This window comes from Aspergillus undulatus (assembly GCF_047715775.1).
Source record: "Aspergillus undulatus strain CBS 261.88 unplaced genomic scaffold BDV17scaffold_38, whole genome shotgun sequence".
In the NCBI taxonomy this organism is placed as follows: domain Eukaryota; kingdom Fungi; phylum Ascomycota; class Eurotiomycetes; order Eurotiales; family Aspergillaceae; genus Aspergillus; species Aspergillus undulatus.
The window spans coordinates 22,927-49,662 of record NW_027396642.1 but is presented as its reverse complement, the minus strand read 5'-3'; the positions used below and the strand labels follow the sequence as shown (position 1 = coordinate 49,662).

The following is a 26,736-nucleotide window of genomic DNA, read 5'->3' as shown; positions in this document are numbered from 1 at the left end:
ATGTCCCACGTTAGCCCTAACTCAAGCCTTCTACCAAGGTCCCCCAACCCAGTATCACTAACCGGATAAGACTCGATGCCCTTAATGGTACCAGGGTAAATGCAATGAAAATGCAATTATTTTATTAAGCATTACTATTACCAAGAGTAGAAAGAAACAACGCAAGACTCATCTGCATCCTTCCAAACCAGTCGCCCCCATTGAAAATTAAACGCTCAGAGAGCCGTCGAATCTAAGCCAGGAACGAACTAGAGTGAAAGAGACACAAGGCAAGACCTCAAAGACCAAGAATCCAAAACTCCAGATTACCTCTTTTTAACCGGACAAAACATTAGAGGAAAGACATTGACATTCTGTAGCCCTCCGACGGACATCAAAGCTCTCTTGACGTTGATGTTGGTGTACTTGTCGTCTAGAGTAGAGCCATGACCGCCATGAAAGCAGCAAGGAGGCCAGCGGCGGGACGGACGTTGTCGCCAGCACCAGTGTACTCGGGGCGCTCGGGAGAGACACCAGTGGGAGGGCCCTCAGGAGACTCAGGCTGGGAGGGAGAAACGCCAGTAGGGGACTCAGGCTGGGAGGGAGAAACGCCAGTAGGGGACTCAGGCTGGGAGGGAGAAACGCCAGTAGGGGACTCAGGCTGAGGAGCGGGAGAGCCAGGGGTCTCGGGCTGGCCAGGAGCACCAGGGGCACCGGGGGAACCAGACTGGCCGGGAGAGCCAGGGGAGCCAGAGGCACCAGGGGTACCAGAGGCTCCGGGAGTGCCGGGCTGACCGGGCTGACCTGGGTTCGGGACAGGAGCAGGGATGGGGACCGGGGCGGGGGAAGAGTGAGGAGGCACAGGCACGTTGGAAGTTGGGAGAACTGGGGGCGCGGTGCTGTTGTGGTAGGGGTAGGGAGGAACGGCAGTACCGTTGTTGACGGGGGGACGGGGGTTGCCGGTGGGGATGATGGGGTAACTGGTCGGGTTGGGGTGACCTGTAGGACGGACGTCGCCAGTTTGGCGAGGGAGGCCGGTCACGATAGGAGCGGGATTGCCAGTGGTAGGAACCGTGGGATGGAGGACAGGCGGCTTGATGGTATCCTCACAGTAGGTGGTGGTGACGGTGAGAGTGTTGGTCAAGGTGATGGGCACAGTCAGGGTCTTTGTTCCAGAGGTCACGACAGAAGAGGTAACCGGGCAAGAGGTGGTCGTGTAGGTGGTTGTCTTGGTGATATGGACAGGCACGCTGGTAGTGACAACCGGGGCCGGGGACTAGGAGATGTTAATCGAGACATTCGAGCGGAATGAGGCCTCATCGTTGCTTACCGAGTGGTGAGGCTTGTTGTGGACGACATTGGCCAACGCTGGCCCAGTCAGAGCCAAAAGGGTAGCGATCTTGTTAACCATCTCGACGAATGCTTAACACAGTGGGGTGGAAGAAGATGAGTCGGCAAAAACGACGTTGAGCAAACGAGCGAGGTAGAAGCGAGTGACTTTTGTGCCTGACAGGACCTAGCGTGGAAGAAGGAGTAAGAAACAAAAGTCGTTGGACAGAGAAGGTACTGAAGTTTATATCTCTTGCGATAGGCCTGTTACCGCTTGCAACTATGAGCCATCAATTAGTGGCGATGGAGTCATGATGCCACTGTAGTATTCAATGGCTCAGGAAAAGCGGTATAGTCTTCCTGAACGACTGCAAAGCCCGAGTGGCTAGCAAGATGTTGCACCATGGATCTCAGAGAAACGCCTGGGTTGGGACAAGAGGCAAGAAGCAATTCTTAGAAGCTCCTATACAGTCGTTCAAGAAAAGAGTGACATCTCATAGTTCCATTGCTGGGAAGAAGCTCCACATGATCCACCTTGAGCTTGGATATGCGCCACTATCTGAGACCTCGCAGATTGGCTCATTGATGGCGACATCATATCTCGAGCCAATTGCTGAAGGAAAGAAGAGGTCCACTCATACACCTGGGAAGTCTTGCGAGACTAATGGAAGAAAGCTAGTCCGTGAAGCTCATGGGCATATAGAACGGAACTTAGAAACTCGTCAAATACGGCACTGGGTATGCAGGGACGGCGCTACCAAATCGCCAGACGGCAAGATACTCTAGCCAAAAGTTGGTCGACGACTAGGCTCATCAAGTCACGCACCAATGCTAGAGCTCCCGTATCGTACTGCTGCCCCAATTGAGGTCTTTCTCTTCGGCCGAGGAATGTGGGACCAGCAGGAGGGAACCTTTTAAGACGTCAACGACCGGCCAGTGAGTGCACGGTACTCTGGGAAGAAAGGTACTTACCGATCAAGGAGCGACGGCGCCGGTTCGGGTTAGCTCTGTGAGCACTTGATTAGCTTCAATGAGGAAAATGAGCTGAGAACGCTGGAGATTCCTAACGGTCCAGGAGGGACTCAGTGATGATCTCATGGCGGCATCGACATGCTGAGACGACTCGAGGCACATATGCGACACTATCATGGAACCTGGACCCATAGATATGTAGATGTCATTGATCAGACGGAAGAAAATCTCTGCTAAGGTTTTGGTTTCCGCAAACGGCGGTGACGGCCCTGCAGGGCACCCGAGAGGAACCAGAGGCTGGGTAGGATGTGAGATAGGATGGTCGAGGGTCGGGTTGTCGAATTGGCTGCCGTTTGCGGCCGTGATTGGCTGACTCAGTTAAGAGTCACGTTATATCACATGACTGACACCGGAAAATTGATCCAGGGCTTAGGGCAAAGCCGGAACGCGTTCTGGACGCGTCTGGGGCCGCGTTAATTGCGTCCCGAGAAGTGGTGATAGTTACGACAGGCAACCTTGGGCTTGACAACCACAACTCCGCTAAAATGCCGCACTCAGTCCCTTCACAAGGCTCTCCCGATCATCACAAGGATGACGAAATTCTTCCAGATGTCCCTCAAACCGCGGATGCTCCGAACGGCGCTGAAAACAATGAAAAAGATGCCGCCGAGACGCCAAAGACCAACGTGAAGCTCGAAGACATGTTCAGCGATGATGATGGCGATGACGACGAATTTCCCGCCTCTAGCGCACCCGCTGAAGCCAAACCAGGAACCACAGAGTAGGCTCATGGGCGCTGCGCTTCACCTAGATGAGACATTCTCTAACTGACCGTCATAGAGCACAAGGACCGCCCCCTCCACAAGTTGATACGGATACGATGCTCGCCTTCTACCAGCGCCTATTTCCGTTCCGCTATCTGTTTCAATGGCTCAACCATGGGATCATTCCTTCGCCTGACTTCGGAAACCGAGAATTCGCTTTGACGCTGCAAAATGATGCGTACCTTCGATATCAATCATACCCGACGGCAGACCTGTGAGTTCATGCGCAAGCGACTGCAGCGCCTGCGGCTCCTGACGTGTTCCCCTTTTTAGGTTTCGTAAAGATATCATCAAGATGAATCCGTCACGTTTCGAAATTGGACCCGTCTATAACAGGAACCCGCGCGATCGCAAGACACTGGGTGGCGGCCAACTGAAACCCGTCGCCAAAGAACTAGTCTTTGATATCGATCTGACAGATTATGACGACATCCGTACCTGTTGTACGAAGGCAAATATATGTGAGAAGTGCTGGGCTTTCGTGACTATGTCAATCAAAGTTGTCGATACTGCATTGCGGGAAGACTTTTGCTTCCAACATATCCTCTGGGTTTACTCCGGACGTCGTGGTGCCCACGCCTGGGTATGCGATCCCCGCGCACGAAATCTTCCCGACGACCGCCGAAGGGGTATCGCAGGCTACTTAGATCTCATCAGAGGAGGGGCGAACAGCGGCAAACGCGTCAACCTCAAGCGACCACTCCACCCACACATGTCCCGCAGTCTCGAAATCCTCAAACCATACTTTGCGCAAACCACCCTGGTTGATCAGGACACCTTCGCCAGCAACGAGCAAGCACAGCGCCTTCTATCCCTTCTCCCAGATAAGGGCCTGAATGACTCCCTGCGCCGGAAATGGGAATCAGCCCCAGAGCGCTCAAGCACAAACAAGTGGGCCGACATCGACGCCCTCGCGAAGTCAGGGAAGAGCTCAACCCTCAACACCACTACCCTGCGCGAAGCCAAACAGGACATCGTCCTCGAATACACATACCCACGCCTCGATTCCGAGGTCAGTAAAAAAATGATCCACTTGCTTAAGAGTCCCTTCGTTATTCACCCCGGTACCGGGCGTGTCTGTGTTCCCATCGATATTCGCAACGTCGAGCAGTTCGACCCCCTCTCCGTACCGACTGTTACACAATTACTATCTGAAATTGACTCCTGGGACGCGGAGAATCCTAGCAATGGCACGGCGGAAACAGCAGACGGCGAAGGGAGCGTACCTAATCGTTCCGACATGAATGGTTCCCGCAAGCTGCAGGATTATGAGAAGACGAGCTTGAGGCCGTACATTGACTACTTTCGCTCGTTCATTGCGGGACTGAACAAGGAGGAGCGCAGTGGGAAGCGAGAGCGCACTGAGGATGGACCAACGGAGGTCAAGACTGAGTCTATGGAGTTCTGATTTACGTCTCTATGCTTTTTTGTAGTTTCATGATTGTATCTTGGGTACAGGGTCTGAGCGGGATTTGACTTTGGTTGTTTTTGCTGGGTTGGAAAATGGCGTTTACTGTAGTTATACTCTACATACTTTGAACGAACACTATTATTTTCAGCATTTATATATCCGAAGGCTTAAAACCTTTCGATTTAGTGCTATACTTGACATCTATGCAAAGACGGGGGTCAAAGAGGGCCACATTCAATGATATTCAACAAGATTACAATGATATCCTTAATTAATTTCTATATTAATACATGTGCAACTTCATCATCTTCCGGTGGTCGCTTTCCGCATATGAAAAAGCGCGCCTCGATAATGTAGCAGATTATAGATCCAAGTGAAAACATCTCGCAGCGCAACAAGGATGAGTTGAGTGAGATAGACTGCAGATCAGCGCTTGTTAATCGCTCGAGCGCTTAAGCGGCAACGAAATTGTGGAAGTCTAATTGCAGTGTTAGATATGCCGAACAGTCTTGGAATGAGTGGTCACTTACTCTCGAGCCAGCGCACGTATTCCTTCTGCTCCTTAACCTGGATGTAGTCGGGGATCATGGTGGCAAGCTCGGCGTTGATGCCGCGCTCCTCAAGGTAGCGCTCAATGTAGGTCTGCAAGTCCTCGTCGAGGTTCTCGAAAGGAGGACCGGCGTACAGGCTCTGGCGGGTCCAGTCCTTCTCGGCGGTGGCAGCGTGGGCAAGGTCGGGCTTGTTGAAGTAGGAGACTTCCTCGACCTGGAAGAGACCGTCCTGAGCGAGGGTCTGGATGAGGAGGGCACCGGCCCCGGGCTTCTCGATGGTGACGTTCACGCGGGCAGGGAAGCTAGGCTCGAGGTCCTCGCCCTCACGGTCGGCGGGGGCAATGCTATCCTCGGGGTGCTGGGCGATGTTGCCGCCGGTACCCTGGTTCACGGGCTGGTGGCCCTGGAAGTCAAGCTCGTCGGGGATGCCATCCAGGTCTTCTTGTTCGCTGAGGTTCTGGAGGTCTGCAACGGTGAAGGTAAGGCGAATCCTACAAGGAGCGCAAATATTAGCATCAGAAGAGTAGACTGCGCCAGCCAAGGAACCAAGATGGTGGAAAAGAGAAGGTACTTACTCCTCATTGTTGAACTTCTTGGTCAAGACAACTTCCTGCTCGCCGGGGACATCTTTGACCTGGAATAATGGTTAGTTTATCGTGATGTAAAGATGCGCGTTCGTCAACACATACCTCCCAAGAGTTGTTCTGAAGAACATACTGGATGTTTGAAACAGAGGCTTCCAGGTCTTCAAGACCGGAAGACTTCTCGTGCTTCAGTTCATCCTCAAGCTTGGCAGAAAGTTCGGCATCACCTATCCGAAAAGGAACAATTGTCAGCGTTGCGCGATAGAAAAAGAATTAACCTGACGCCGTATAGATCGAGGACAAAGCCCGCCAGCCCGAGGAAAATTTTCCCCGAGCTGAAACTAAGTCGACAGATGTCCCTCCACTTGGATTGCGCTTACCTTCAGCTTGTCTGAAAGCTCTGCATGTTGAGAAAGCAGCGTAGGAAGGTCTGATGGCTTGCTTCAATGAGGGCTGGATGAAGTTGGTCTGGAGCTTGGAGACGGGGCGGATGATGGAGGATCGGGTGGCAATTGATCGAGAGAAAGTGCGAGGCACTGTGCGGGCAGCTGCGCGGAGAGAGAACATTTTGAATGGATGTAGTGAAAGGAGTAATGGGATGAGGAGATGGGAGGAAATTGTTGATAGTATGAGGACAAGAAACGTAGAGGCAAAGATTCGGGACGGATGATGTTACTATCCCCCAATAAGGTTAGGCGGCGCCAAGACCCGCGGAGCTATCGATCTATCACACTGCCGTGCTCACAAGTAGTTAATGCTCACAACTCTACTCTTTATACTGGAATGTCGTCTCTATGAAGCTAACTGTATGCGCCCTACGTATGAAGTTCTTGGAGAAGTTGCTTCTTTCAACATTCAGAGCGTACTATCTCTTGCTCTCTTACGAAGGCCCCTTCCTGGAACTTAGACGACTGTGACTGAAAGCATGATCTATTCTCATAACACCGTTACACCATGACAAGCTCGAAGATACCCAATTCATCGCAGCAAAAGAAAAGCACAGACGAAGTTTTAGCATCATGACAGGCCCTTTGGCGGAAATGTTGAAGCTTGCTTTGCCCCGTCTTTTGTCAAACGAATGAACTTCAGGGGGCTTAATCCAGACCAATTCCCATTCCACCTTCTAAGCGCACTGACAACGTCCTCCTCGGTCAAGTCTGGCATCCAGAATCCTGTCTTGAATTCTTTGTTCTCCGCCTCTGTTCGTTGTAACAGGGCCTCCTCCTTCTTGCTGGGCGGACGACCTTTCCTTCGCTCACTCTGTAATTGTTCGATTTCGGGCACACTGCGGTTGATATACCTAGACCAGACAATATCAGTATACCTCTAATAACTATGCGTATGGATGCGTCTTGCGGAAACGAACCTCGCGACCAGATCAGGCAAATCACTGTCAGATAATGATGCTGCTCCCTCGGGTATCGACTCTTGGAGATAGGTTATGCGGTCCACTGAAGCCAAAATGTTAGTGGATAATCCAGTAAGATCGGAGAGCTCGCATAACCGCTTACCGTAAGATTGTCTTCCCCTTGCCATGGTGGCTGAAATTCGGGCGACTCGATCATCTCTCGTACCGGCCCTCCGCAGTAGCTTTGCGTCTCTGCTGTTTTCGTGGATAGCTTCGATCGCCGCGCCACGCTTCTTCGTGATATGTTTTTGGACCTTGGCTAGTGACTTGGGCATGATGATTGTATGACGGAAGAATCAGCGTCTCTCAATATACAACTGGAATCTTTAGTTTCCCTCCACCTTCAACCTATCGGCGAATTTTCTTTTTTTTACCGGCAGAATGGACAGGCGGTGTAGGTAGGACTCAGGGCCGCCCAAGGCAGCCAATCACAGCTGCAGGTTGCCATCGCGTCCTGCGCGTTTTGGGGAGCGACGGGAGAGCAGGTCGGCCGTTGTCGACTATCCTCTTTGTTGTCGGGGTCGTCATTTGTCTCATGCTCGCCTGGGTGGATGCTTCGCTTCTCGTCTCGATCGCAAGGCGTGAAGCTCTTTAGCCCACCACTTCTTCGCCCTCTTTCACCCTCACCGACTACTCTACGGATGCCTCCCTTGCCACTCTAAACAATACAAGGTGTATCGCGTCCTGCGCCGCGGGGAGGGGGGGGTTCAAGATGGGCATTAAAGGTAAAATATCGCTGCTAATTGGACTGTCAATTTGTTGTTAATTAATGTTCCTTAAGGACTCCATGGTCTTCTCAAGTCGATACAGAAACCATGCCACCTGAAGAAGTTCACTGGACTGACCCTGGGGGTGGATGCCTATGGGTGGTTGCATCGCGGTACCGTGGCTTGCTCGGTTGATTTAGTTTTGGATAAACCGACGACAAAGTAAGCAGCCATGTCTTATGCTGTCTTGACCTATTCGCGCCTACTAACAGAACCAAGGCACATCGATTTCGTCCTGGGCCGAGTTCGTATGCTTTTATTTTTCGGGGTGAAGCCGTACCTAGTCTTCGATGGCGACAATCTACCCAGCAAAGCTGGCACTGAGCAGGACCGACTTCAGAGACGCAAAGAAAGCAAAACCCTAGGGATGGAGCTTTACCGCAAAGGACGAACTGCAGAGGCATATCAAGAATTTCAAAAGGCAGTGGACGTGACGCCCCTCATGGCGCGCCAGTTGATTGAGGAGTTGAAGAAGATGGAGGTTCAATATGTGGTTGCCCCGTACGAGGCAGACGCGCAGCTCGTATATTTGGAACAGCAGGGCTTGATTGACGGCATCATCTCGGAAGATTCTGACTTGCTTGTGTTCGGAGCTAAACGGCTGTTATCGAAGCTTGACCAGCACGGAGATCTCATTGAAATCAATCGGGCCGATTTCACTGCTTGTCGAGAAGTCAGCTTCGTGGGCTGGACAGATACCGAGTTCAGACGCATGTGTATTCTGAGTGGCTGCGATTACCTGCCCAATATTGCGCGCGTTGGGCTGAAGACCGCCTACCGGAGCATTCGAAAGCACAAAGACGTGGAAAAGGCGCTCCGGATGCTCCGCTTCGAGGGCCAATACCACGTTCCAGCCGATTACCTTCAGAGCTTCAAGCAGGCTGAGCTTACTTTTTTGTACCAGAGAGTCTTCTGTCCGAAGGCTGGCAAGCTAGTTACATTGACACCACCGGGCGATGATGTGAACTTGGACGACCTTCCGTTCATAGGTGACGATACCGACCCCGAGACCGCTGTTGGTGTAGCATATGGTGACTTGGACCCGACGTCGAAAGAGCCACTGGTGCTTAAGCCACTGAATGCGAGCAAAGCGCTGCAAACAAAGCTAGTACCTTCTCTCAACCGACGACAAACCATAGGCTCTTTCTCCGAACTCAAACCATCGAAGCCGATAAACTCATTCTTTACTCCAAAACGTGTTCCGCTCGCCGAGCTAGATCCGAACAGTCTTACGCCGTCACCGAGTCAGCAACGACTGCTTCAGCGCCATGCGAACAGTTCCTGGGAGGCTTCCCCTGCACCGGCTCAACCATCTGTTGTTAGGGCTGCTCCTGCTAATGGACTAGCCAATCGAACTTCGAGCCCGCTCGTGAGAAGTGCAGAACGCTCGTCATTCTTAGCACGCGCTTCAAAGATGTCAACTCTCCAGCCCACTAAACGCCAAAGGCTTTGTTCAGAAACGGATGAAGCTAGTTCAGCCAGCACACCCAATTGCCGCAGCCGCTTCTTTGCGCCTGCTTCAAACGATTGTACTCCCAGCGGCGGGCAAAAAATGAATCGAAACAAGAAAGTGCGTAAGTCCACGTTGGACGTCTTCTCTGATGACATGGCCGAAGATATCATGTCACGGATTCCAGATCCAAGTCAAGTTGAGGATAAGTCGGAGGAGAATACTCCTGCGGGGAACGGTGCTGGTGGAAGCAGTAATGGCAGTGATGATGTGACTGAAAAGAACATCTCGGACGATACCGGCAGCGATATTGAGAAATTGCAGACGCGTTCTAGGGACGCGCATCCCAATCACAGCTCGAACTCAGTGACGCCTTCAAAAACCGTGAGCGCAGATTCAGAGCCCCAGGTCTTCAATCAGGTTCTAGACTTCCACATCAAGCGGCAAAACGCGGCAATTCTCTCAAAATACTCTTTCAAGGCTAATACTGATGAACCCATCCCTCATTCGCCGCTGTCGAGTGCAAGCGGTCCCAGACAAGGCTCGTTGCAGAGGGTAGGCACTCGGGTATCCCCTCAGCCCAAACGTTTAACCCCACTGCAACGTTTGGGCCAGAACGCTTTAGCCAGATCACGATCGCTGAATAACATACCAGCATCCCCATCGATTTGGAGATCTCCGAATCGGTTCGAGAACAAAGTTATCGCTAGTCCTGGTAATTCTCCTACTGTGGCTAGTCTAGGCTCTGGGCAGGGTAGTGAGGATCACATAATACCGGATAGCGAGGACGAAGACGATTGCGCTACGGGCGACGATACAAGCGATACAGCGAGCCGACCTCCAGTAGCAGCATTGGATCTCAAGCGATTCACTTTTACGACCAAATAGAGCATACATCATTGGCATATCATAGCACCTTGGTATGGTTGGTGCATTGGAGTTTGGATGGGGTTGGTTGGTAAACAGGCTTGGTGTTTGGGCGACTGCTTTGTTTTTGACAGTGTATTGGGTACATATCTTCTCTATCTTGACATTGGGGCTGGAATACAACATTGGTACTACATTTCCTACTGTTGTCGTTCATAGAACTGGGGTCGAGGACTCGATGGTTTGCGCTAAGTATAGAAACGGGGAGGTGCCCACGTGCTAACCCGATATGGCTTAGCAGGATCTGCGGCTCGATCTGCCGGGGCGGGTCAGGAACAGCAGGCGGTGAGGGCGGTTACCAGGGAAGCAGAGCGAGTAAACAAGGGCGTTGGCCCAGCCTCTCCATTTAGTGTGGAGGATCCAGTTGTATACCGTCAGATGGCCCAGCCACCAGACTATCTTCGCTGGTGACGCCCTCTCGTTTACGCAAATCTCGGTGGCAGGAAAAAGAACTTGCTGGCTTTGGGCTGCAATTGTGGACTTGTCCAGATACGATCTCTCTCCCTCTCCATCTTCTCCCTTCACTCACTTGAACCACTTCCAATCTAGCCGTCCAGGCCATTGTCTTTCCCACCGAGACTTTGGGTGACGGTGTCTTAACTTCGAGTCTCTCTGACATTGTACATTGTCCAGGTTTTCTCGTCCTCAAGGTATCTTCTCTTCCGTACATTCTTTCGATCGGTTATCGGCATTTCCCGCATCTCGATTTCCTCGTCGCATTCTTCGTCGGTCATCGTGACATTCCTCTGGGCGGATTGCTGTCGTGTGCTCTGGGATACGGCACTTAGGTACTCGAACTTCGAGGTCAACGGGTGCAGGAGTCGTTCCCTACGATTGGGCAGAATCCGGCGCTGCTGCTAGACAAGGTGTTTAGGGTCAAAGGCACTCCTTCTCGGGGCCCCGAGAAGTGAGTCTGTGAAGGAGGTTGAAGGAGAAGGAACCCAGCGACAAGCAATCACACATTCAAGATGGCGCGATTTGCGTCCGGGTTTGCCCGTATGTATCGTCAACTCGTTTGGCATTGCGACTTGAGTTAGCTAACGATGGAATGCAGGGTTCATTCCGATGATCGGGTACCACCATGTGCTCATGCTTATCATTGCTGTTGTCATTATCCTTCTCTGTGAGTTATACCGTAATCAATGTGCGCAACGAGTGAGCGTTAACATATATTATTAGCATTGTTACTTGCGGGATGTTCGTCGTCATCGCCTCAAATACCCAGTATCTTTCTCATCTCCATGTACTATGAGCGATATGACCCAGTCTTCAATCTCGCCCAGGTCGATCCTGGGGTTGTGACTGCCACGGCAAACATCGTCGGAGGTGCGCAGCTGGAGGTTCGCGTGGGATACTTTGGCATTTGTGTCCAGCCGGATGGTGGATCTTACATTTGCAACAACAACGCTACTGCCTTAGCAGAGATCCTTACTCTCGATCAAGACCCGCTCAATCTCGTCTGGGTTGCATCAACGTTCAAGGATGCGGTCGTCTTCCCGTACCTAATGTGAGTTCTCAATCTCGTCCCAGCGCCCAGTCCATTCGCTAATCATTCTTAGAATCATTGCCGTTATCCTCGCTTTCTTCTGCTTCATCGTCCTCGCAACTTTCCCCGGCTGGCATGAGGAAGTCGACCCTAGCGGATCAGAAGTCGAAGTGAAACCGTTCCCTTCTCGCCCTGTATCGCAGGTCGCCCTGGCCTTGATCTTCGTGGCGGCAGTGTTCGTGCTGGTCTCTGTGCTTTGGCAACATACAGCGTCAGTCGGTGCAAGCACGATAGCCCAAGATCTAGGAAATGGCAGTGTGAAAAGCGGTGTCGGCACTTCTGCAATGGTCCTTGGCTGGTTTGGATTCGCCTTGATGGTGGTCGTGACGATAGGATTGCTTGTCATGATCCTAAATCTGCGTCTCCTACGGCAACTGACGGATGAAGAGACTTGATTGGGAAATCTATGTTTTGTTTTCTCCGGTTTATAGTTTGGCTTTTCTTTTGTTCACCTCTCAACTCGATGCACAAACAATACCCACTGACCACGACACTCACTCACGAATACTACGAACGCCCCACGAATAATACTACGAAAATCTACCTGCCATGAAAGATGATGCTGAGGTCTGAACAAGGTATTATACCTACGACCTTCACATGTATCACATGCACCACGACACATACATGCCCGATTTCTACCCTATTTCTGCCACTTTGCTCGTCTGTCGCACCTGTACATTCCCCCGCGATTTACGCTTTGCATGCATTTTTCTGTGTTGTATAAAGGGTTTCTCTGAGATTTATCATTGCTATTTTATCTTTGTTACGACTGTTAGGACTTGGGTACGGATACTACGGATTGATGGATATCATAGGATGGATTACTTATATACTCATATGGGATCGACGCCATAAATGAAATGATACAAAATTGAATGAACATACCAGACGATCATGCCTCTAGTAGATGTTTTCCAATTAGTACCTGGCTCGATATAGTAGTGCTTCTGTCTATGTCTCTGGAGTCTTCGTAGAAGTCGCTGTCAGACATCCTACGCTTGGGACTGCAAGCTATTCCCCCTTGTCAAATGAACGAAAGCTAGCAGTCATTAATAGGGAGTGTTGTTGCTAGGACAATAACGCTGAGCCCTACCTGTGGCAGTAGACGGTGCCATGGAGACGGAGCAAGGGTGCCGAGCCGAGCCGGTGCACCTTCAAGTTAGGGCTTCTTTCTTGCTGGGTCGCACTTCCCCATCTTCCCATCTTCCCAGTCGACCACAGCGTTTCCCTAGCAAACATGGAAGGAAGGTACGACCACTGCCCACGAGGTCGCTCCTTCCTAGGTCTGCTGGGGTACCTGCCTACGCTGGCTGCGATGGGGAAGGAACGACCATAATTCACATAGGAAGGAAGGAGCGATCCCCGCCACCGCCCAACTCCGACTCGGTGATAACAGGTTTGCGTAGTAATCGAGAGGTGGTATCAGGTGGGATTTGAGAAACCGAAGATCGTTAGGGCGAGATACGATGTGGAAGGTTCTGGTAGACTAGGATAGAAATCAAAAAGAAGATATACAATGCACATGACATTGACACAGTTTGATGACGCTTCACTTTCTGGATGTAGAAAGGTATTGGCTCATATCGATATCAATTGAGAGTCCTCAAGTACCCAGCGCCAGTGCAAAGAACCATGACTTAGGGGATTTTGTTCGATGAAACACATTGAACGCCGCTGAAAGGACCTAGAGAGACAAACACACAAGAGGTAATAAAGAACTTTGCGAAACTAATAGTTCATGACCGGGCCTCCTCCCGAGTTGGGTCCCGGTTTCTCGTCGTAGCCGCCACCACCTTCATGCGCAGAGTGATCGTCGAGAGATCTATACCCCGGGGGTCCTGCATCCCGACCACGGCCTCTCCCACGACCGCCTCCACGATGTGAGCCCGCGTAATTGCCTCTACCTCTTGCGCCGCCACCACGGCCACGACCGCGATAGCCCCCGCCCCCGCCTCCGCGACGATGTCCATCATCGTGCGCATGGCGGTTATTGCCACCGCCGCGCTGGTGATAGTTATGCTGGCGACCCTGCGGTCCATCGGGGTTACTCTGGTCTGGGTAGAGAATGTCATCGTCCCGTTCTTGCTGGTGACGTCTCTTGCTGGATCTGTTCATGAACTGGGCTTCTGAGTCACCTTGGCCATCTTCTTCAATGCGAAGCACGACCTTTTCGCCGACGACGCTCTCGATGTTGAGGGCTTTATCATGGGGAACGGGATGCCAGTTATGGATTTTTGAAGCATCAATCGGACGGGCTCCTTTGCGGATTGCTAGGACCACGTAGGGTACCCTGTTTTCTGTGTGATATCGCTCTGTGTTTGGGACTGGTTGGAGCCGAGCGGCCCAGGCTCTGTTTTCAAAGACGCCGGTTCCGGTGACGACCCAGTTTAGCTTCTTGCCGATGCCGCCAACTTTGTCTAGGATCTGGCGGCTCGCGGGCCGGGGAGCGATCAAGATACTATTAGCCATGTACTTTAGGTCATTTGAGTCTGCTAGTCCATGCGGTAATAGTGGGCTTAGCAACTGCTTGATGAGGCGTTCCGAATCCGAGTTCGGGATAAGATAGCCAGTGAAGTAGGTTGTACGCTTTATGCCCAGCCGTCCATACGGCGATTTGGTCGGATTCAGCGCCGGGTTGCGAGTAGCAACATTGTGGGAATTGATCATACGCTGCACTTCCGCAGCTTCGATTACAGGTGAAAGGTACTTAGACCCTTCATATACCTGAATGACCTCTGCGGTTATTGGTCTCCGTGAGCCGGGGACATCTGAGGATTGAAAATTGCGATTCAGCGCCTCGAAGAAATCGCGAAAGCCCTTGACACTGCGACATATCAGAACACAAAACATGCGCCAAGACAGCAGGTTACTCTGCGTCAACTCACTGCTTTGGACGGTCCTCGTAGACCCGGATCTCTTCAGCCTGATCATAAGTGAAAATGATGTCTGAGAGGAAATTCTGCTTGAAGTCCATTGTTGATGGAAACCGCTGGCCATTTGGTCCAACCTCAGGCTTCAGGCATATCAAATCGAACTCGAGATTCCTGCTCTCAACGATACGCTTGATGATGTCTGAAAAGTTGGCCTCGCCTCGGCCGGTGAGGAGCACTGTGACAGCATCCTTCTGCTTCATGCTCAGTTCAACCAGTTGTACCTATAAGTAATTAGTCCAAGTCCTGGCAGCGGTGTATATAGCTCGCACAATCCGTTCGTTCCACCACCCTTTCCAGGCGCGAGGTTCCTCTTTCTCTAGGCCATCACCGGTTGCAGCTAGAAGATTTGAGTCGTGCCACCACCCTCCGTTCGCGAAGCTCTCGTAGGCTTGTAGGAATCCGATACTTGGGCCGTTCCATAGTTGCGGGTTCGGGAGAGGGCTCAAGAATACTAGACAGCGCCATTAGGCTGGCGGACCTCGGGGCGTGGAAGCGTAGGTAGAGTCTTACATGTGTTATCGAAGTCATAGACGTGGATTGCCTTCGGTTGCGACGCAGCTAGAATGGCGGACAGATGGTTAGCACACAAGGTTTGCCGATGAAACGAAGAGACCCAGAAAGCCTCACGCGGTAAGTCTCTGTTGATGATAGACCAGCGCCTCAACCCTGTGATAGTGCGTGACGTAGTCTGATCCACGAAGCCATTTGGTGCTCCGCGCGCCATTTTGTATCTCTCAGCGATGACTGCTCTTGCAGATCTTTTGATCATAGTCCGAAGGGCATGATAGCATAACAATATAGTTCGAATGGTATCTCAAATGAGAAAAGAGTTCTTCCCTAGGTCGAAGTTGTGGGAGCTGACTCAAAGCAAGTCGGAGTCTGGGGAGCCTCCGAAAAAGTTGCGCGCTTGCGGCGCGGGCAAACGTGATCCGCTCCGCCGACGGAATGTTGTCACCACCGCCTCACTCTCACTCTCAATGATCTTCACACTACGCTCCAGTTTCACAGCTTCAACTGATGACCAATGATGCCGACATCCAACAGCAGATTCTGCAGCGAACACTGCAAGAGGTAGCGCAGGAGCAGCAGCAGGACGATGCATTTGTATCGGACCCCTGCGTCATTTGCCTCGAGCCCATCTCCGAGCCTGCTATCGCGGTCTCCTGCAACCATGCGAACTTTGACTTTCTCTGCCTCGTGAACTGGCTGGAGCAGCGCCGGAACTGTCCACTCTGTATAAATCCTACTGCTGTTCCTTTCTGAGATTCTCACTTCTAATTCACTTCCAACGCTCCCTCTAGGCAAGAGTGATGTATCCTCGGTCAAATATGACCTCGAGCACCCCGACGGCTCAAAAACCTACCAGCTCCCCGACCTCCCTCCTCCGACTGATGCCGCAACTACAGAGCATATAATTCCCCATGGCCGACCACCCCATCGGCAACCTCGCCGCCCGCGACGAGCACGAACCCTGCCGCGGCAAACATCCTCCGACGACCCCCTCCTCCGACGGCAACAAGTCTATCGCAACCGCTTGTACTCCCTGCGCGTGGGCTCAAACCGCCTCTCGCAGTATCGCGAGTTCACACCGGAGATGTTCAACCGAGACGAAGAGCTAGTTTCGCGAGCCCGCAAATGGATCCGGCGCGAGCTTAGGGTCTTCGAGTTCCTTCAACCCGATACACCATCCGAGACTTCTTCATCTTCCGTGAGTCGACCAGGCCAGCAACGGCTTGAGAACCGCCGCGGCAACAACGCCGAGTTTTTACTCGAGTATATCATTGCCATTCTCCGGACTGTTGATATTAAGGGTAGCGCTGGGCAGGCCGAGGAGCTTCTGAGGGACTTTTTAGGCCGGAATAATGCGTCGCTGTTTCTGCATGAGCTTCAGGCTTGGTTGAGGAGTCCGTTTACATCCTTGGAAGACTGGGATCGAAATGTTCAGTATAGTGATTCGGACCCAGCACCCCGCCGGAATACCAATACTTCCTTCCGGACCTCTACCCCAGTATTTAGAGATAGGGGCGGCGGACGTGGTCGTGGTCGTGGCCGAATCGACAAGCCGCGGTACTCTCGTCCGCCGCAGCGTCGGGATAGATCGTCAGAGTCTCTTGCGAGAAGAGTACAGTATGCGCGGGATCGCTACGTACCGGATTAATTGACGTTACGAATTTAACCTTGAGTAGTGTATGATTAGCATGTACATAGATAGAATCACATAGACAACGCTGAAATATGGTACGGTATCTATGATGTTGATAAAAATGATCCAGGATGATAATCGTTTCTCATGAAGTGGCTGGCACAGCCCAGATTCACCTCCGTCTAAACCTCCCAAAATTCCGCCCCCCTCCTCGATTCCGAATCTTCAACGACCGGTAATTCGCATGCGAATGGGCATTCGGGTTGTACTTCCTCGGAGCTGAAGCTGGTTTCTTATTCTCTTTCTCTTCCTTCCCTGGGACTCGTCTCCCGAGCGGCTGTTTCTTTTCATGACTGTCCCCAAGCGCCTCCTTCATCTTCTCTGAGAAGCTCTTGCTCCGTCCGAGATTTGTTTTCTTTGAAGGGCCGTTGTTGTTTGGATCGTAGTCTGAGCCTGCATCTGAATCGTCTTCGGCTTCAGAGATGGAGTGGAGGGAGGTTGAGTCCCAGTCGTCTTCATCTTTTCCGTGTACGTCGCCGAGGGCCTGGGTTTCGGGGACTGCAACTAGCTCGTCATCTTCATGGGTTTCGGCTTCATCCTCTCCGTCGCCCTTGGAATGCTGGACAGGATGCTTCTGACTCTGAGACCGCGGCTTCGACTGTATCTGCGTCTGCGATTGAGATTGGGACATCGTCGCCGTTGTCTTCGGCTTAGCCGCAACAACTGGCTTCATCTTTACAAGTCTCGTCGTCCGCTTCTGTCCCTTCTTCTTGAAAGTGCGCATATTCTCCAGTCCCATCCCCATCTGGCTATCAGGTACATCGACCCCGGCATCCCCACCTCCACCTAGCTGCTCATTCTCCATTTCCCTAAGCACATCCATTTCATCGTCCATCCGCTCCTCTTCCATATCGCGTAGACCCTGGACAATTTGCGAGAGACCCCTGCCCGGGCCAGGGAAGAGGGGTGGTTTGCGGATGGGGATGGGGCTTAGACCGCTGGTATTGGAGGTCGGGTTGGTACTGTAGAGGTTCGACGATGAGCGGCGGAGGAAGGAGGGTGTTTCGAGGTGTGAGTTTGAAGTTGTCTCGGCTCGTGGGCTCTCATTCTGGTTCTGATTCTGACTCTGATGTTGACTAGCGGCGTTGGCGTTATCGGTACTCCTAGCCTCATCCTCCACAATAGAACTATACCTCCAAGCCGTAGGCGTCGCGAACAGTGCAGAAAGCATAAATTTCTTCCCCGACGACGCGGGCGTCCGTTCCAGCCGCGCCGTCTCTTCCTCTTCTTCCTCACCCTCCTCATCCTCCTCCGCAATCGTATCCATACCCATAGCCATCGTTTTCCGTTTCTTCATCTTTGACTTCGACGGCGTCACGTCATCCATGCCCTTTATACTCGCCATCCTCGTCGCAGAAGGCGTAGCCGTACTTCCCCCAGACTCAGAAAGGAGATCAAACAGACCGAGCGCCTTGCCGTCTCGTTGCGGTGTAGGTCCGATGGCTGTTTTGAGCGGGGAGGAGGATTGCGATTCCGGTTGTTGTTGCATGTGAGTTGAGGGGCTGAAGAGCCGGCGGAGGACAGAGGGAGAGTCGTAAGGGTCGAGATTTGAGGGGTGTGCGGTGGTTGTGGTTCGGGTTTTCGAGGGGGTTTGGAAGATGCTGGTGTTGGGTTTTCGGGGGGTTGATATTGTTGGATTTGGGGGATGCGTATGTGTAGATTCAGGTCCATTAGGCGAAGAGTGCTTGCGCTTTTTCGATCGTGACCGTTCTCGTTCTCGTTCGCCAATGTTGGCGTCGGCGTCTTTAGGCTTTTCATTCTTGTCTTCCTGCACTTTCAGTCGCGAGTACTCCTTGTATTTCGCAGCTAGATTGAGAGCGAGAGCAACAATTAGTTGAACTTCGTAGACCCGACGAGTTCAAAACGCGCGAAATAACGCACCGATCTCAGGCTCTCTCTTGATATCGCCCCTCCCGGCCTTTTTCCCTCCGTTGGCTGCTGCAAATGCCCTCTCCCACTCCTTCAGTTCGGCGCGCAGGGCGGCCGCGTGACTTGGGATCTCCGGGGCAACAGCGGTGGCCATTATTGCATTTCGAGAGGCGGCATAATGTCGTATGATTGATAGTTGTTTGATTGATTGACGTTCGTAAGGTTGAAGGCTAAAAGGGCACTTTAGTGTAGCAGCTCCAAGGTTGGTGGATTGTTGATCGCGTGGAAATCACTTAACGCGGGCTGGCGTTCGGGCGTGACGTAGCGCGTCTTGGGGGACTATAGCAGGGGCTGACACTCCTTTGAGCACGAATTTCTACCATGCCTACTACGCAACCCTTTCCGGGTATCAAATTAGTTTCTGCTCACTATCGAATGGATTTATCTGGTTTTGAATGGCTTTGAAGTTCAATTCTCAAAACTTCAAATTCCCGGCTGAAGACTGGTTCGGGCGACCGATCCACCACGACCTTGCAAACAGTCTTGCTTACCATGGCTTGCTTGGGTAGACTCGACATCTTTCAGGTTGCTTGATTTATAGTGCACTACAGTGAAGCTACGCCAAAGTCTGAATCGTCATTAAACATCCAGCTCATCGGGTCAACGCCGTCGAGATTGAACAGCGGATCAGGTGTCTAGGGTACTGTTAGCATGACCCAAGCAGTTATGATACATGAGTATTTGTGCTCACCATGAAGTCCCAATCTCCCGTCACATCAAGTGGTGCGGTGTCTGGGATCTCAACTGACGTTAGTGCTTTCTGGTCTTGTGCAGCTGCCGTCTCCTCCAGAGTCGGTAAGCAGTCTTTTTGAACACTCTCGATTGCCGTTTCCAAAAGTCCCGCGATCTTCGCTTCGTCTAGGCCCTGCATCATACCCTCCACCTGTGCTGCAAGCAGACTCATGAGCAAATAGCCCTTGACGCTTGTTCCACCAGCCCTAATCACCATGAGACACCATGTCTTTGCATCCTGCAGCACGGAGAGCAGCTCTGGTTGTAAGGGAGCAGGGCACATACCATCTTCCTGGAGCTACATACACAGTGCAATGGCAATCATAAATACTGCATGGAAAGTACTGGCCTGGTAGAATCCCGAGCTGCATATGACTAGCCGCGATAGATCGCCGTATTTGGAAGAAACCTTTTCGCTGGACTCGACAATTGGCTGCGGACACGCAGCCTTCCACAACTTTAGCGATGTTTCCATCACTTTTGTTGCGAATAGGCGTAGGCTGGTCCGTGTGCCGGGCCAAAGTACGGGGTGTGAAGGGCCGAAAAATAGCGTTGCATAATGAAGTCGATTGCCATTGTCTCGTGTTGGGGCGATAATGGAAAGGCACCTGAACTGGTCCATGGTCGTAAAGTCTGGCTAAGCTCTCTGTACGCCCCACGCAGTTCAGCATCAAGGTGGAGAGTCTCTTTGTAGTCTCCAGGGGAAGCAAGGTCATTTAAGAATTTGACCACGGCAAGATGTTAGGGGAATGTCTTTCGCAGAGCAATTGCCACCGACACTTGTGTCGGTTCTCTTTCCGGCTTTGGTGTTGGTTCTTGAGCCTCGAGCTGCTCATCATCAAAGTTGCCGGGACAGGAGGTGTCAAAGTCGTTGAGTGAGATCAAGGGAGCTCCTCCGTAAGTTAGACTGGACTGAAGATTGATCTCAAGGATTGTGTTCCATAATCGTCGATGCATTTCTGCTGCAAATGCCGTTCTTTGTGGATGGTGTCTTGGATCCCTATGCAGGCCCATATGCATTGCTTTTCTGAGAAAAGCACCGGAAGAGACCCATGTTGGGTCACCATCGACCCAAACCCGTTCCTGTGCTATAAGGAGGAGTATATTTGTTTGTATAGCTCGAAAATTCAATCTTGCCTTGTGCTTTGGTCCAGAAATCCAAGCCTGGGCCTCATATACCCATTGGATAGCTGAGCTTCGCAAGGAAAAGCGGTCATCATATGTAACCGTGCCGACTGCAAGCACAAGCTTAAGCTGAATTAGGAAGTTCACGTCTTGCTCTATTCCCGTCGTCCAGAGCTCCTCGTAGTTTCTGTAAAAAGTGGGAATATGCAATATTCGGTAAAGAGACTCGATTGTCCGAAGGTAGTGGTCAACCAGCGCATCAGAGACAACTCGGGAAGGCAACTTAGATGTCAGTGTTGACGCCCATGAAACTGCCCGACGTGCCTTGATGCGTCGTGCCACGTATTTGCATCTCTCTAGGCCTGCCCAGAAATTTGATGGCCCTTGTCTTATATAGGGCTCAAACGTGTTGAGGGAATCGCGACACTAGTCGATTGGGAGTCAGGTCTCGTCTATGAAGAATCACAGCGCGATCAAATGGGTCGTTGGTACTCACTAGATCCGCGATGCTAACAGCCCAATGGCTCTGGCCAAAAAATCGCGTTTTCATACTGAGACCGTCCACGATAGGCTCAATCTCTGCTCCTCCCCTCTTATAGTGAACATGAAACGGTCCGCTCACGCGGGAATCTGTTGTCTCGATACTCGAGCCCGCGGATGGACTATGAACTGGTCTCAGAGTCGCACTCGCCAACTGATCCTCCAGCTCTTTTATTCTGAGCTTTAGCCTCGTTGCCTCATCAGCTTGGGCAGATCCATCACTGATAGATCGCGATCTGTCTGATGGACTTGTTGTCAGATATGATGATGGGTGGTTGAGAGTCCCAGCACTGAATGATAATACCCGAGGCTCAAGCGTCGGTTGCTGGACGGCATGTACTCGGGGGTTTTCGGCATCCTCATAGACACAAGCTCCGGCCCTGAATCGCACGCAGTTGCTGTAGGGTCTTTCACGATTGCAACCAATCTTGCGTCTCCGGCAAAGAGTACACGAAATCTTTGGCCGTCGGCGTCGTTTTCCGCGTCCTTGAATGATTCCCTCCATTATAAATGAGATGGACTAAGAGAAAGAGAGAAGTGAAATGACGAAGACGAGGCCGATGAGAGGCAGTTGTTATCTCCGTCGGCTATTCCTGAAGAGGAAGGAAAGAGCCGAGCCTGCCCGGACAGCCCTAGGCCGCGCCGGCCGGGCCTTGAGCCCTGGTGCTGGGTTGGTCGCTCCTTCCTTTTAGAACCGTACCTGCACTTTATCGCACCTTCGGCTGAAGACTCTGGCTGATAGAGCTATACAGGGAAGGTGCGACCGGCATAGAACTTGGGTTACCGGGCAACCCTACGCTAGATGAGTATTCACTGTAGAGCAAGGAATTTGGGGCGGCATCAATAATGCTTTGGACCAGGCTTATGAAAAATATTCTATGCTGCAGGGGTATCCAATACAGTATATAATTCCAGCTTTCTACCTGCTCTTGCTCACCAGCTTGTCAAGCCCCGTAACCGGTCAAACCCTCCTCTTAACTGAGTGTCAGGATGCACCACCTTGCCCTGCAAAAGGGTATACTTGACCACGCCCTCGCAGTGCTCGGGTCTGACCCGTGCAAGCCAAATCATCTGCTGCTTCTTCTTGCGATAGATCAGAACATTTGCCGAGAACTTGTGCCCGCCAACGTGCGAAACAAAGAAGATCCCTACACCGCCAGGCCGCTCATCGTCGAAGTCGCGGTGCAGTCCGAGTGGCCGGAGATGTCGCTCAAGCTCACGCTTGATCAGAGGCGCAGTGATGCCGCATCGTGCATCTCGGCGTTTATGAGAGCAGAGGAGTACGACGTAGTCGTATTCACATGGTCGGGATTTTAGGCTAGACTGGGGTGGTGGTGTGATCGTTGCTTTTGGGCTCTGTGATAAAGGCGCGTCGATGAAGCGGTCAATTACCTCTGTGACATCGCTTGGGCATATTGAGTCTACAAAAGTGAACGATGGTAGAAGGAGTACGGTCGTTCCTTTTTCGGAAATGCTGTCACCGTCATCATCTTGGGATCTTAAATTTGATGCAGAGATCATCATGCGCTGTCAACTGATTAGCGATCAATCACTTCATGATAGTAGAGTACGGGACACGGGGAGCTTACGCCATGCTTTGACCCAGAAGTCTTGTCAAAAGCCTCCATCAAACTCCCATGCTCGTTCTCAACATGCTCCTTCCAATCGGATTTGCCGGTTGCAACGAGGACATGTGTGTGAAATTCCTTGATGTGACCGTAGAGCGGTCGCGAGGTCTCGACCTTTACTTTCGACGGGTAATTAATCGTGCAGTCTGCGCAGTCCCTCTTGCAGTCTGGACCGTCTGCTTTGGGGTCGACAGTGGGGAAAATGTAATCGTCGCGTTGGAGACCGGTTATTGAGAGGAATGAACGGAGCATCTTGTTGTGGCTTATCCTTTGACTGAGGATGTGCCGTGCGGTTTGAATAAAGGACCAGTTTGATAAGGGTAGTCGTGTGGCCGTGGTGTTGTGGTAAGAGTGTCAGCAGAAGCAGCTCTATAAATGTCTCCAAGGTGCCTCGGGGATGATACTAACCCCGAATATCCCGAGGACTATCTCCGAGACAGCAATTAGGCAAAAACCCACGGAGTATGAAAGGGACCGAACAATAGCCTTTCAATATCTTTGCCTAGTTCTCGACGCTCTTTGCATTAGCTCCTTATCTATATGAATGCTCCTATGAACTATGGGTCATTCCGAGTAACGATGGGTGAATATCGTCTGGTGGAGGTACAGAATTTGACAGCTTGGACTTTTGTATAGTACCATGGTACGTTGGTGTATAAATATGTGAGGACACGAGGTTTGGACTCTTATGTCCGTTGTGAGTCACCTTGGATCCTGAATAAACTGAGATTGGTTTATGAATTCCGACACTGCAAAGCGGACCCAGATTATATATAGTTGAAGGACAGCTGACCTGACAGAACAAGAATGCGGGCTGGAGGCTGACGCCTCAAAACAAAAGAATATGGCGACGGGAAATACACCTCGTATTAGCTGTATATTTTGTCTTTCAGACTGTTCTATTTGATGTGATCGACGTGGTGGTGTGGTGGTTATCGGAGGCTTGCGGGCGATATTACCGGAACAGGCAAGGAGGGCCGGGCCGACCAACGCGTCAGCCACCAGAACGAACTCTTTGCTGTCTCATAACTCACGCCTGACGCCTGGCTCGTTACAGGAATGTCCCGTGGACAATAATGGCCGACACCCAGCCCATGCAGCAGCAGCGCGTGCGGAAGAGGAGGAGGCGAACCATCGCCTGCTCGCAGTGCCGCAGCAGGAAACTGAAGTGCGACCGAGAGTATCCGACCTGCGGCCGGTGCCTGAAGAGCAAAGTGCCCATCAAATGTTCCTACGAAGATGGCTTTCTATGGCAGCAGCCCAGCACGGTAGATTCCACGTTTGCGGAACGAACCCCTGCGGCGCCTCCGGTCCCTACGCAGAATCCATCTAATCAGATGCAGCTGCCTGATCGGCCGGTTGCACACCCGACCCCAGACTCGGGGATAAGCAAGTCGTCTCGGCCTCACTTGACAAATTCGACCGCTACTGGCCCTGCCTACCAGGAGAAACGAGATCGCTTCTTGGAGACGGTCCTCGGGGCTCCGAAGGCTGCTGTCAACCAGGATTTCATGAGTTCCGAGCTCTTGCACCGTCATCGTCACCATACTGCGGGCTCTGACTCTCAGGCGGACTCGGTGCAGGACGATGAGCCTCCAGTTTCACCCTCTCAGCCGCTTGACCTTTCGCCTCGAATCATGTTACGAGGGAAGGATACCAAGACTCGCTACAATGGGGCTGGTATCTTCGCGAACCTCATTGCCCAGTTCCCGGACCTCAGAACATTCGCTGAAGAGATACGGCTCGCTAGCCCCCATCTTTCGGCTCTCCGGTTTGATCTGACCAGGGTTTCGAGGGGCTTATGGAAGCGCAAGATCCTGAATGAACCCATTGGAGACCCGAATACAGAAACTCTGATGGGTTTGCTTCCGTCTCGGCAGGCCGTCGACGAGTTGGTTACTCTCTATCTCACACACATCGAGTCTACCCATCGGATACTCCACATTCCAACGTTTCTCAAAGACCTGGATGAATTCTGGGAGAAGAAGTCCATCACCGGCCTCGGATCTCCGGCATTCATGGTCCAGCTGCTCCTTGTCCTTGCCTGTGCATGGAATCTGGCAGACTTTGCTGCTCTCGAACTCAAGAATGGATATAGTTTTCAATGCTATACCGCGATAGAGTGGATTATGTACGCTGAGAAGTGGATAGAGAACGCTCATATCAAGCGATCAGACATTATGGTTCTTCGATTGCACATACTCCTACAAACTGCCTTGAAGAACCACGGGATGAAACGCAGCAAAGCATGGCTCACCACCTCGACTCTCGTAAAGCAAGCGATGTTGGCAGGCTACCACCGGGACACTAGTCTGTATACTAAAATCTCTCCATTCAACCAGGAAATGCGCAGGCGCATATGGATTACCATCGTGGAGCTGGACCTGCAGGTGTCTTTCGAGCGGGGCATGCCGCCATCCGTGCAAGAGTCGGATTATGACACGGCGCCGCCATTGAATGTCAACGACATCGACCTTTACGAAGCCATGGAAGAGCTGCCCGCAGAGCGCCCATTAGAAGAATTTACCGATTGCTCTTTTCAGGCAGTGCTGACACAGTCTCTTCCGTTGCGACTGAGAGCTTGCAACTTAATGCACTCGCCGCGGCTCAGATGCCGATACGAGGAAATCCTCCGCATGGATTGGGAATTGAATCGGCATGTATCGAAGATACCCAGTTGGAAGATCTCTGAACTCGGCAATGTTCAGACAGCAGATAGAGTGACCATGGCGAAAAGCATGCTAGAGAACAAAATCGGTCTCAGCCTGTTATCTATACACACGCCTTTTGCCATTGAAGCACCACGAGAACCGCTCTTTGCCCCATCCGCCCGGTCGCGACTAGAAATTGTGGCTATGATGCTGTCAACTCAGAAGCGACTGCATGAGACGTCACGATCACTGTCACTCAGCAATCTTGGCGACTGGACCGTGCAAGCTTATTGCTCGATCTGTCAGTTACTCCATGCAGGAACCAGCAGTCAGGGTTTGTACCTCAAGCCACACTCCAAGCCAATGCTAACTGCGGAAGGCCTTAACTCCTCTTCTCTCATTCAGACCCTACCTGGACTACCAGAATCCTTGGTCTCCTTGGTAGAGGTTGCTCTGGCATGCATGGAGATCCGACTGCTTCTGGTTATCAAAGGCGCGAAAGAATATTTCTTCATGTCCACCATTGTGGCGTTGGTCAAGGCGAAATTGTGGCCGATGCAGGCGACCGTCTATAAGCAGGAGGTCGTAGAGCGCGTCATCCTCTTTGCCCAGACACTCTTCACGCGGCACGCAAACTGCGCTCATTTAGGTGATTTGGGGATGGGAAGTTTCAAGACAAATCAGGTGTGTAAAGCCTAGATCCAACTGCTACAAAATCGCTGACATTCGCTGTACAACTTATAGGTCCCAAGCTTGGATGGTCTTCAAGAAATGTCGACGCAGTTTGTCCCCGACGTCAATGTTCCCATGCCGGATGATGTCGGTCTGATGGTAAGCTCTCCTTCACCCTTATTGATTGCTGTTGCTGATGAAGTACTAGCCGTCTGGAGACTTGGACCCCTTCCTCGAAGCGTTCGACTGGGGAGATATGCCGGGGTTTGCTTTTGAATAGTCGCTGTCATTAGTAGGCGATCCAAGCGCCAATACAGGGCTAACATGTCCGATCACTAGCACCTCATAGATCTGTGGCAATATCTGGCAGACACACGGATTCCCCACAGCCAAAATTTGAGGTTGGAGGGGTGGACCATCTGTCGTGCTTTCTAGCGAGAGGGTCTGGCATTACTCGAAGTATCTGTCCTGAGAACCGAGCTTGACCTCAGCTCAGACCGCTTTGATTACCACGGTGTCGTGCCCCGGAACAGACCGATAAATGCCCACAGTCGTCCGCCAGATGAATGCGA

The 26,736-nt window shown here is 51.8% G+C and overlaps 13 protein-coding genes across 13 annotated transcripts; 6 read left to right on the top strand and 7 right to left on the bottom strand.

Moving 5' to 3' along the window:
- Positions 1-311: 311 nt before the first annotated feature.
- cspA (putative cell surface protein) lies at positions 312-1,545 on the bottom strand. Its single transcript, XM_073754255.1, has 2 exons — positions 1,310-1,545; positions 312-1,255 (listed from the first exon to the last, which is right to left on the bottom strand). Exons 1-2 carry the CDS (start codon positions 1,388-1,390, stop codon positions 413-415), a joined length of 924 nt encoding a protein of 307 aa, XP_073613735.1. The 5' UTR covers positions 1,391-1,545; the 3' UTR covers positions 312-412.
- A 1,194-nt stretch (positions 1,546-2,739) lies between these two features.
- BDV17DRAFT_268174 (DNA primase subunit PRI1) lies at positions 2,740-4,764 on the top strand. The gene is made up of 3 exons (XM_073758440.1): positions 2,740-3,061; positions 3,121-3,318; positions 3,378-4,764. The coding sequence occupies exons 1-3, from the start codon at positions 2,826-2,828 to the stop codon at positions 4,510-4,512; spliced, it is 1,569 nt and encodes a 522-aa protein (XP_073613734.1). The 5' UTR covers positions 2,740-2,825; the 3' UTR covers positions 4,513-4,764.
- BDV17DRAFT_268171 (MAM33 family protein) lies at positions 4,734-6,263 on the bottom strand. The gene is made up of 5 exons (XM_073758439.1): positions 6,031-6,263; positions 5,756-5,877; positions 5,642-5,700; positions 5,046-5,557; positions 4,734-4,993 (listed from the first exon to the last, which is right to left on the bottom strand). Exons 1-5 carry the CDS (start codon positions 6,215-6,217, stop codon positions 4,968-4,970), a joined length of 906 nt encoding a protein of 301 aa, XP_073613733.1. The 5' UTR covers positions 6,218-6,263; the 3' UTR covers positions 4,734-4,967.
- A 176-nt stretch (positions 6,264-6,439) lies between these two features.
- On the bottom strand, positions 6,440-7,359 carry BDV17DRAFT_268167 (translation machinery-associated protein 16). The gene is made up of 3 exons (XM_073758438.1): positions 7,162-7,359; positions 7,017-7,101; positions 6,440-6,950 (listed from the first exon to the last, which is right to left on the bottom strand). Exons 1-3 carry the CDS (start codon positions 7,331-7,333, stop codon positions 6,668-6,670), a joined length of 540 nt encoding a protein of 179 aa, XP_073613732.1. The 5' UTR covers positions 7,334-7,359; the 3' UTR covers positions 6,440-6,667.
- A 411-nt stretch (positions 7,360-7,770) lies between these two features.
- BDV17DRAFT_282924 (putative exonuclease) lies at positions 7,771-10,163 on the top strand (the record flags this gene model as incomplete). The annotated part of the gene is made up of 3 exons (XM_073760282.1): positions 7,771-7,783; positions 7,840-7,987; positions 8,045-10,163. The coding sequence occupies 3 exons, from the start codon at positions 7,771-7,773 to the stop codon at positions 10,161-10,163; spliced, it is 2,280 nt and encodes a 759-aa protein (XP_073613731.1).
- Positions 10,164-10,765: 602 nt separating this feature from the next.
- BDV17DRAFT_137868 (Fig1 domain-containing protein) lies at positions 10,766-12,246 on the top strand. Its single transcript, XM_073754253.1, has 4 exons — positions 10,766-11,198; positions 11,257-11,325; positions 11,382-11,709; positions 11,762-12,246. Exons 1-4 carry the CDS (start codon positions 11,171-11,173, stop codon positions 12,141-12,143), a joined length of 807 nt encoding a protein of 268 aa, XP_073613730.1. The 5' UTR covers positions 10,766-11,170; the 3' UTR covers positions 12,144-12,246.
- On the top strand, positions 12,222-12,708 carry BDV17DRAFT_137905 (uncharacterized protein). The gene has a single exon (XM_073754254.1). The coding sequence runs from the start codon at positions 12,349-12,351 to the stop codon at positions 12,604-12,606; it is 258 nt and encodes an 85-aa protein (XP_073613729.1). The 5' UTR covers positions 12,222-12,348; the 3' UTR covers positions 12,607-12,708.
- A 771-nt stretch (positions 12,709-13,479) lies between these two features.
- Positions 13,480-15,408, bottom strand: BDV17DRAFT_293008 (rRNA 2'-O-methyltransferase fibrillarin-like protein; the record flags this gene model as incomplete). The annotated part of the gene is made up of 4 exons (XM_073762497.1): positions 13,480-14,575; positions 14,637-14,905; positions 14,954-15,135; positions 15,195-15,408. 4 exons carry the CDS (start codon positions 15,406-15,408, stop codon positions 13,480-13,482), a joined length of 1,761 nt encoding a protein of 586 aa, XP_073613728.1.
- A 187-nt stretch (positions 15,409-15,595) lies between these two features.
- BDV17DRAFT_137849 (RING finger domain protein) lies at positions 15,596-16,921 on the top strand. The gene is made up of 2 exons (XM_073754251.1): positions 15,596-15,918; positions 15,986-16,921. Exons 1-2 carry the CDS (start codon positions 15,702-15,704, stop codon positions 16,840-16,842), a joined length of 1,074 nt encoding a protein of 357 aa, XP_073613727.1. The 5' UTR covers positions 15,596-15,701; the 3' UTR covers positions 16,843-16,921.
- sld2 lies at positions 16,921-19,478 on the bottom strand. Its single transcript, XM_073754252.1, has 2 exons — positions 18,769-19,478; positions 16,921-18,693 (listed from the first exon to the last, which is right to left on the bottom strand). The coding sequence occupies exons 1-2, from the start codon at positions 18,908-18,910 to the stop codon at positions 17,000-17,002; spliced, it is 1,836 nt and encodes a 611-aa protein (XP_073613726.1). The 5' UTR covers positions 18,911-19,478; the 3' UTR covers positions 16,921-16,999.
- BDV17DRAFT_282919 (uncharacterized protein) lies at positions 19,362-21,718 on the bottom strand (the record flags this gene model as incomplete). The annotated part of the gene is made up of 6 exons (XM_073760281.1): positions 19,362-19,451; positions 19,508-19,846; positions 19,880-19,964; positions 20,027-20,232; positions 20,323-21,099; positions 21,170-21,718. 6 exons carry the CDS (start codon positions 21,716-21,718, stop codon positions 19,362-19,364), a joined length of 2,046 nt encoding a protein of 681 aa, XP_073613725.1.
- A 428-nt stretch (positions 21,719-22,146) lies between these two features.
- Positions 22,147-23,093, bottom strand: BDV17DRAFT_293004 (sucrase/ferredoxin-like domain-containing protein; the record flags this gene model as incomplete). The annotated part of the gene is made up of 2 exons (XM_073762496.1): positions 22,147-22,740; positions 22,803-23,093. The coding sequence occupies 2 exons, from the start codon at positions 23,091-23,093 to the stop codon at positions 22,147-22,149; spliced, it is 885 nt and encodes a 294-aa protein (XP_073613724.1).
- Positions 23,094-23,905: 812 nt separating this feature from the next.
- On the top strand, positions 23,906-26,587 carry BDV17DRAFT_137742 (putative C6 transcription factor). The gene is made up of 4 exons (XM_073754249.1): positions 23,906-25,826; positions 25,872-26,176; positions 26,237-26,323; positions 26,373-26,587. Exons 1-4 carry the CDS (start codon positions 23,918-23,920, stop codon positions 26,442-26,444), a joined length of 2,373 nt encoding a protein of 790 aa, XP_073613723.1. The 5' UTR covers positions 23,906-23,917; the 3' UTR covers positions 26,445-26,587.
- The last annotated feature ends 149 nt before the right edge of the window (positions 26,588-26,736 follow it).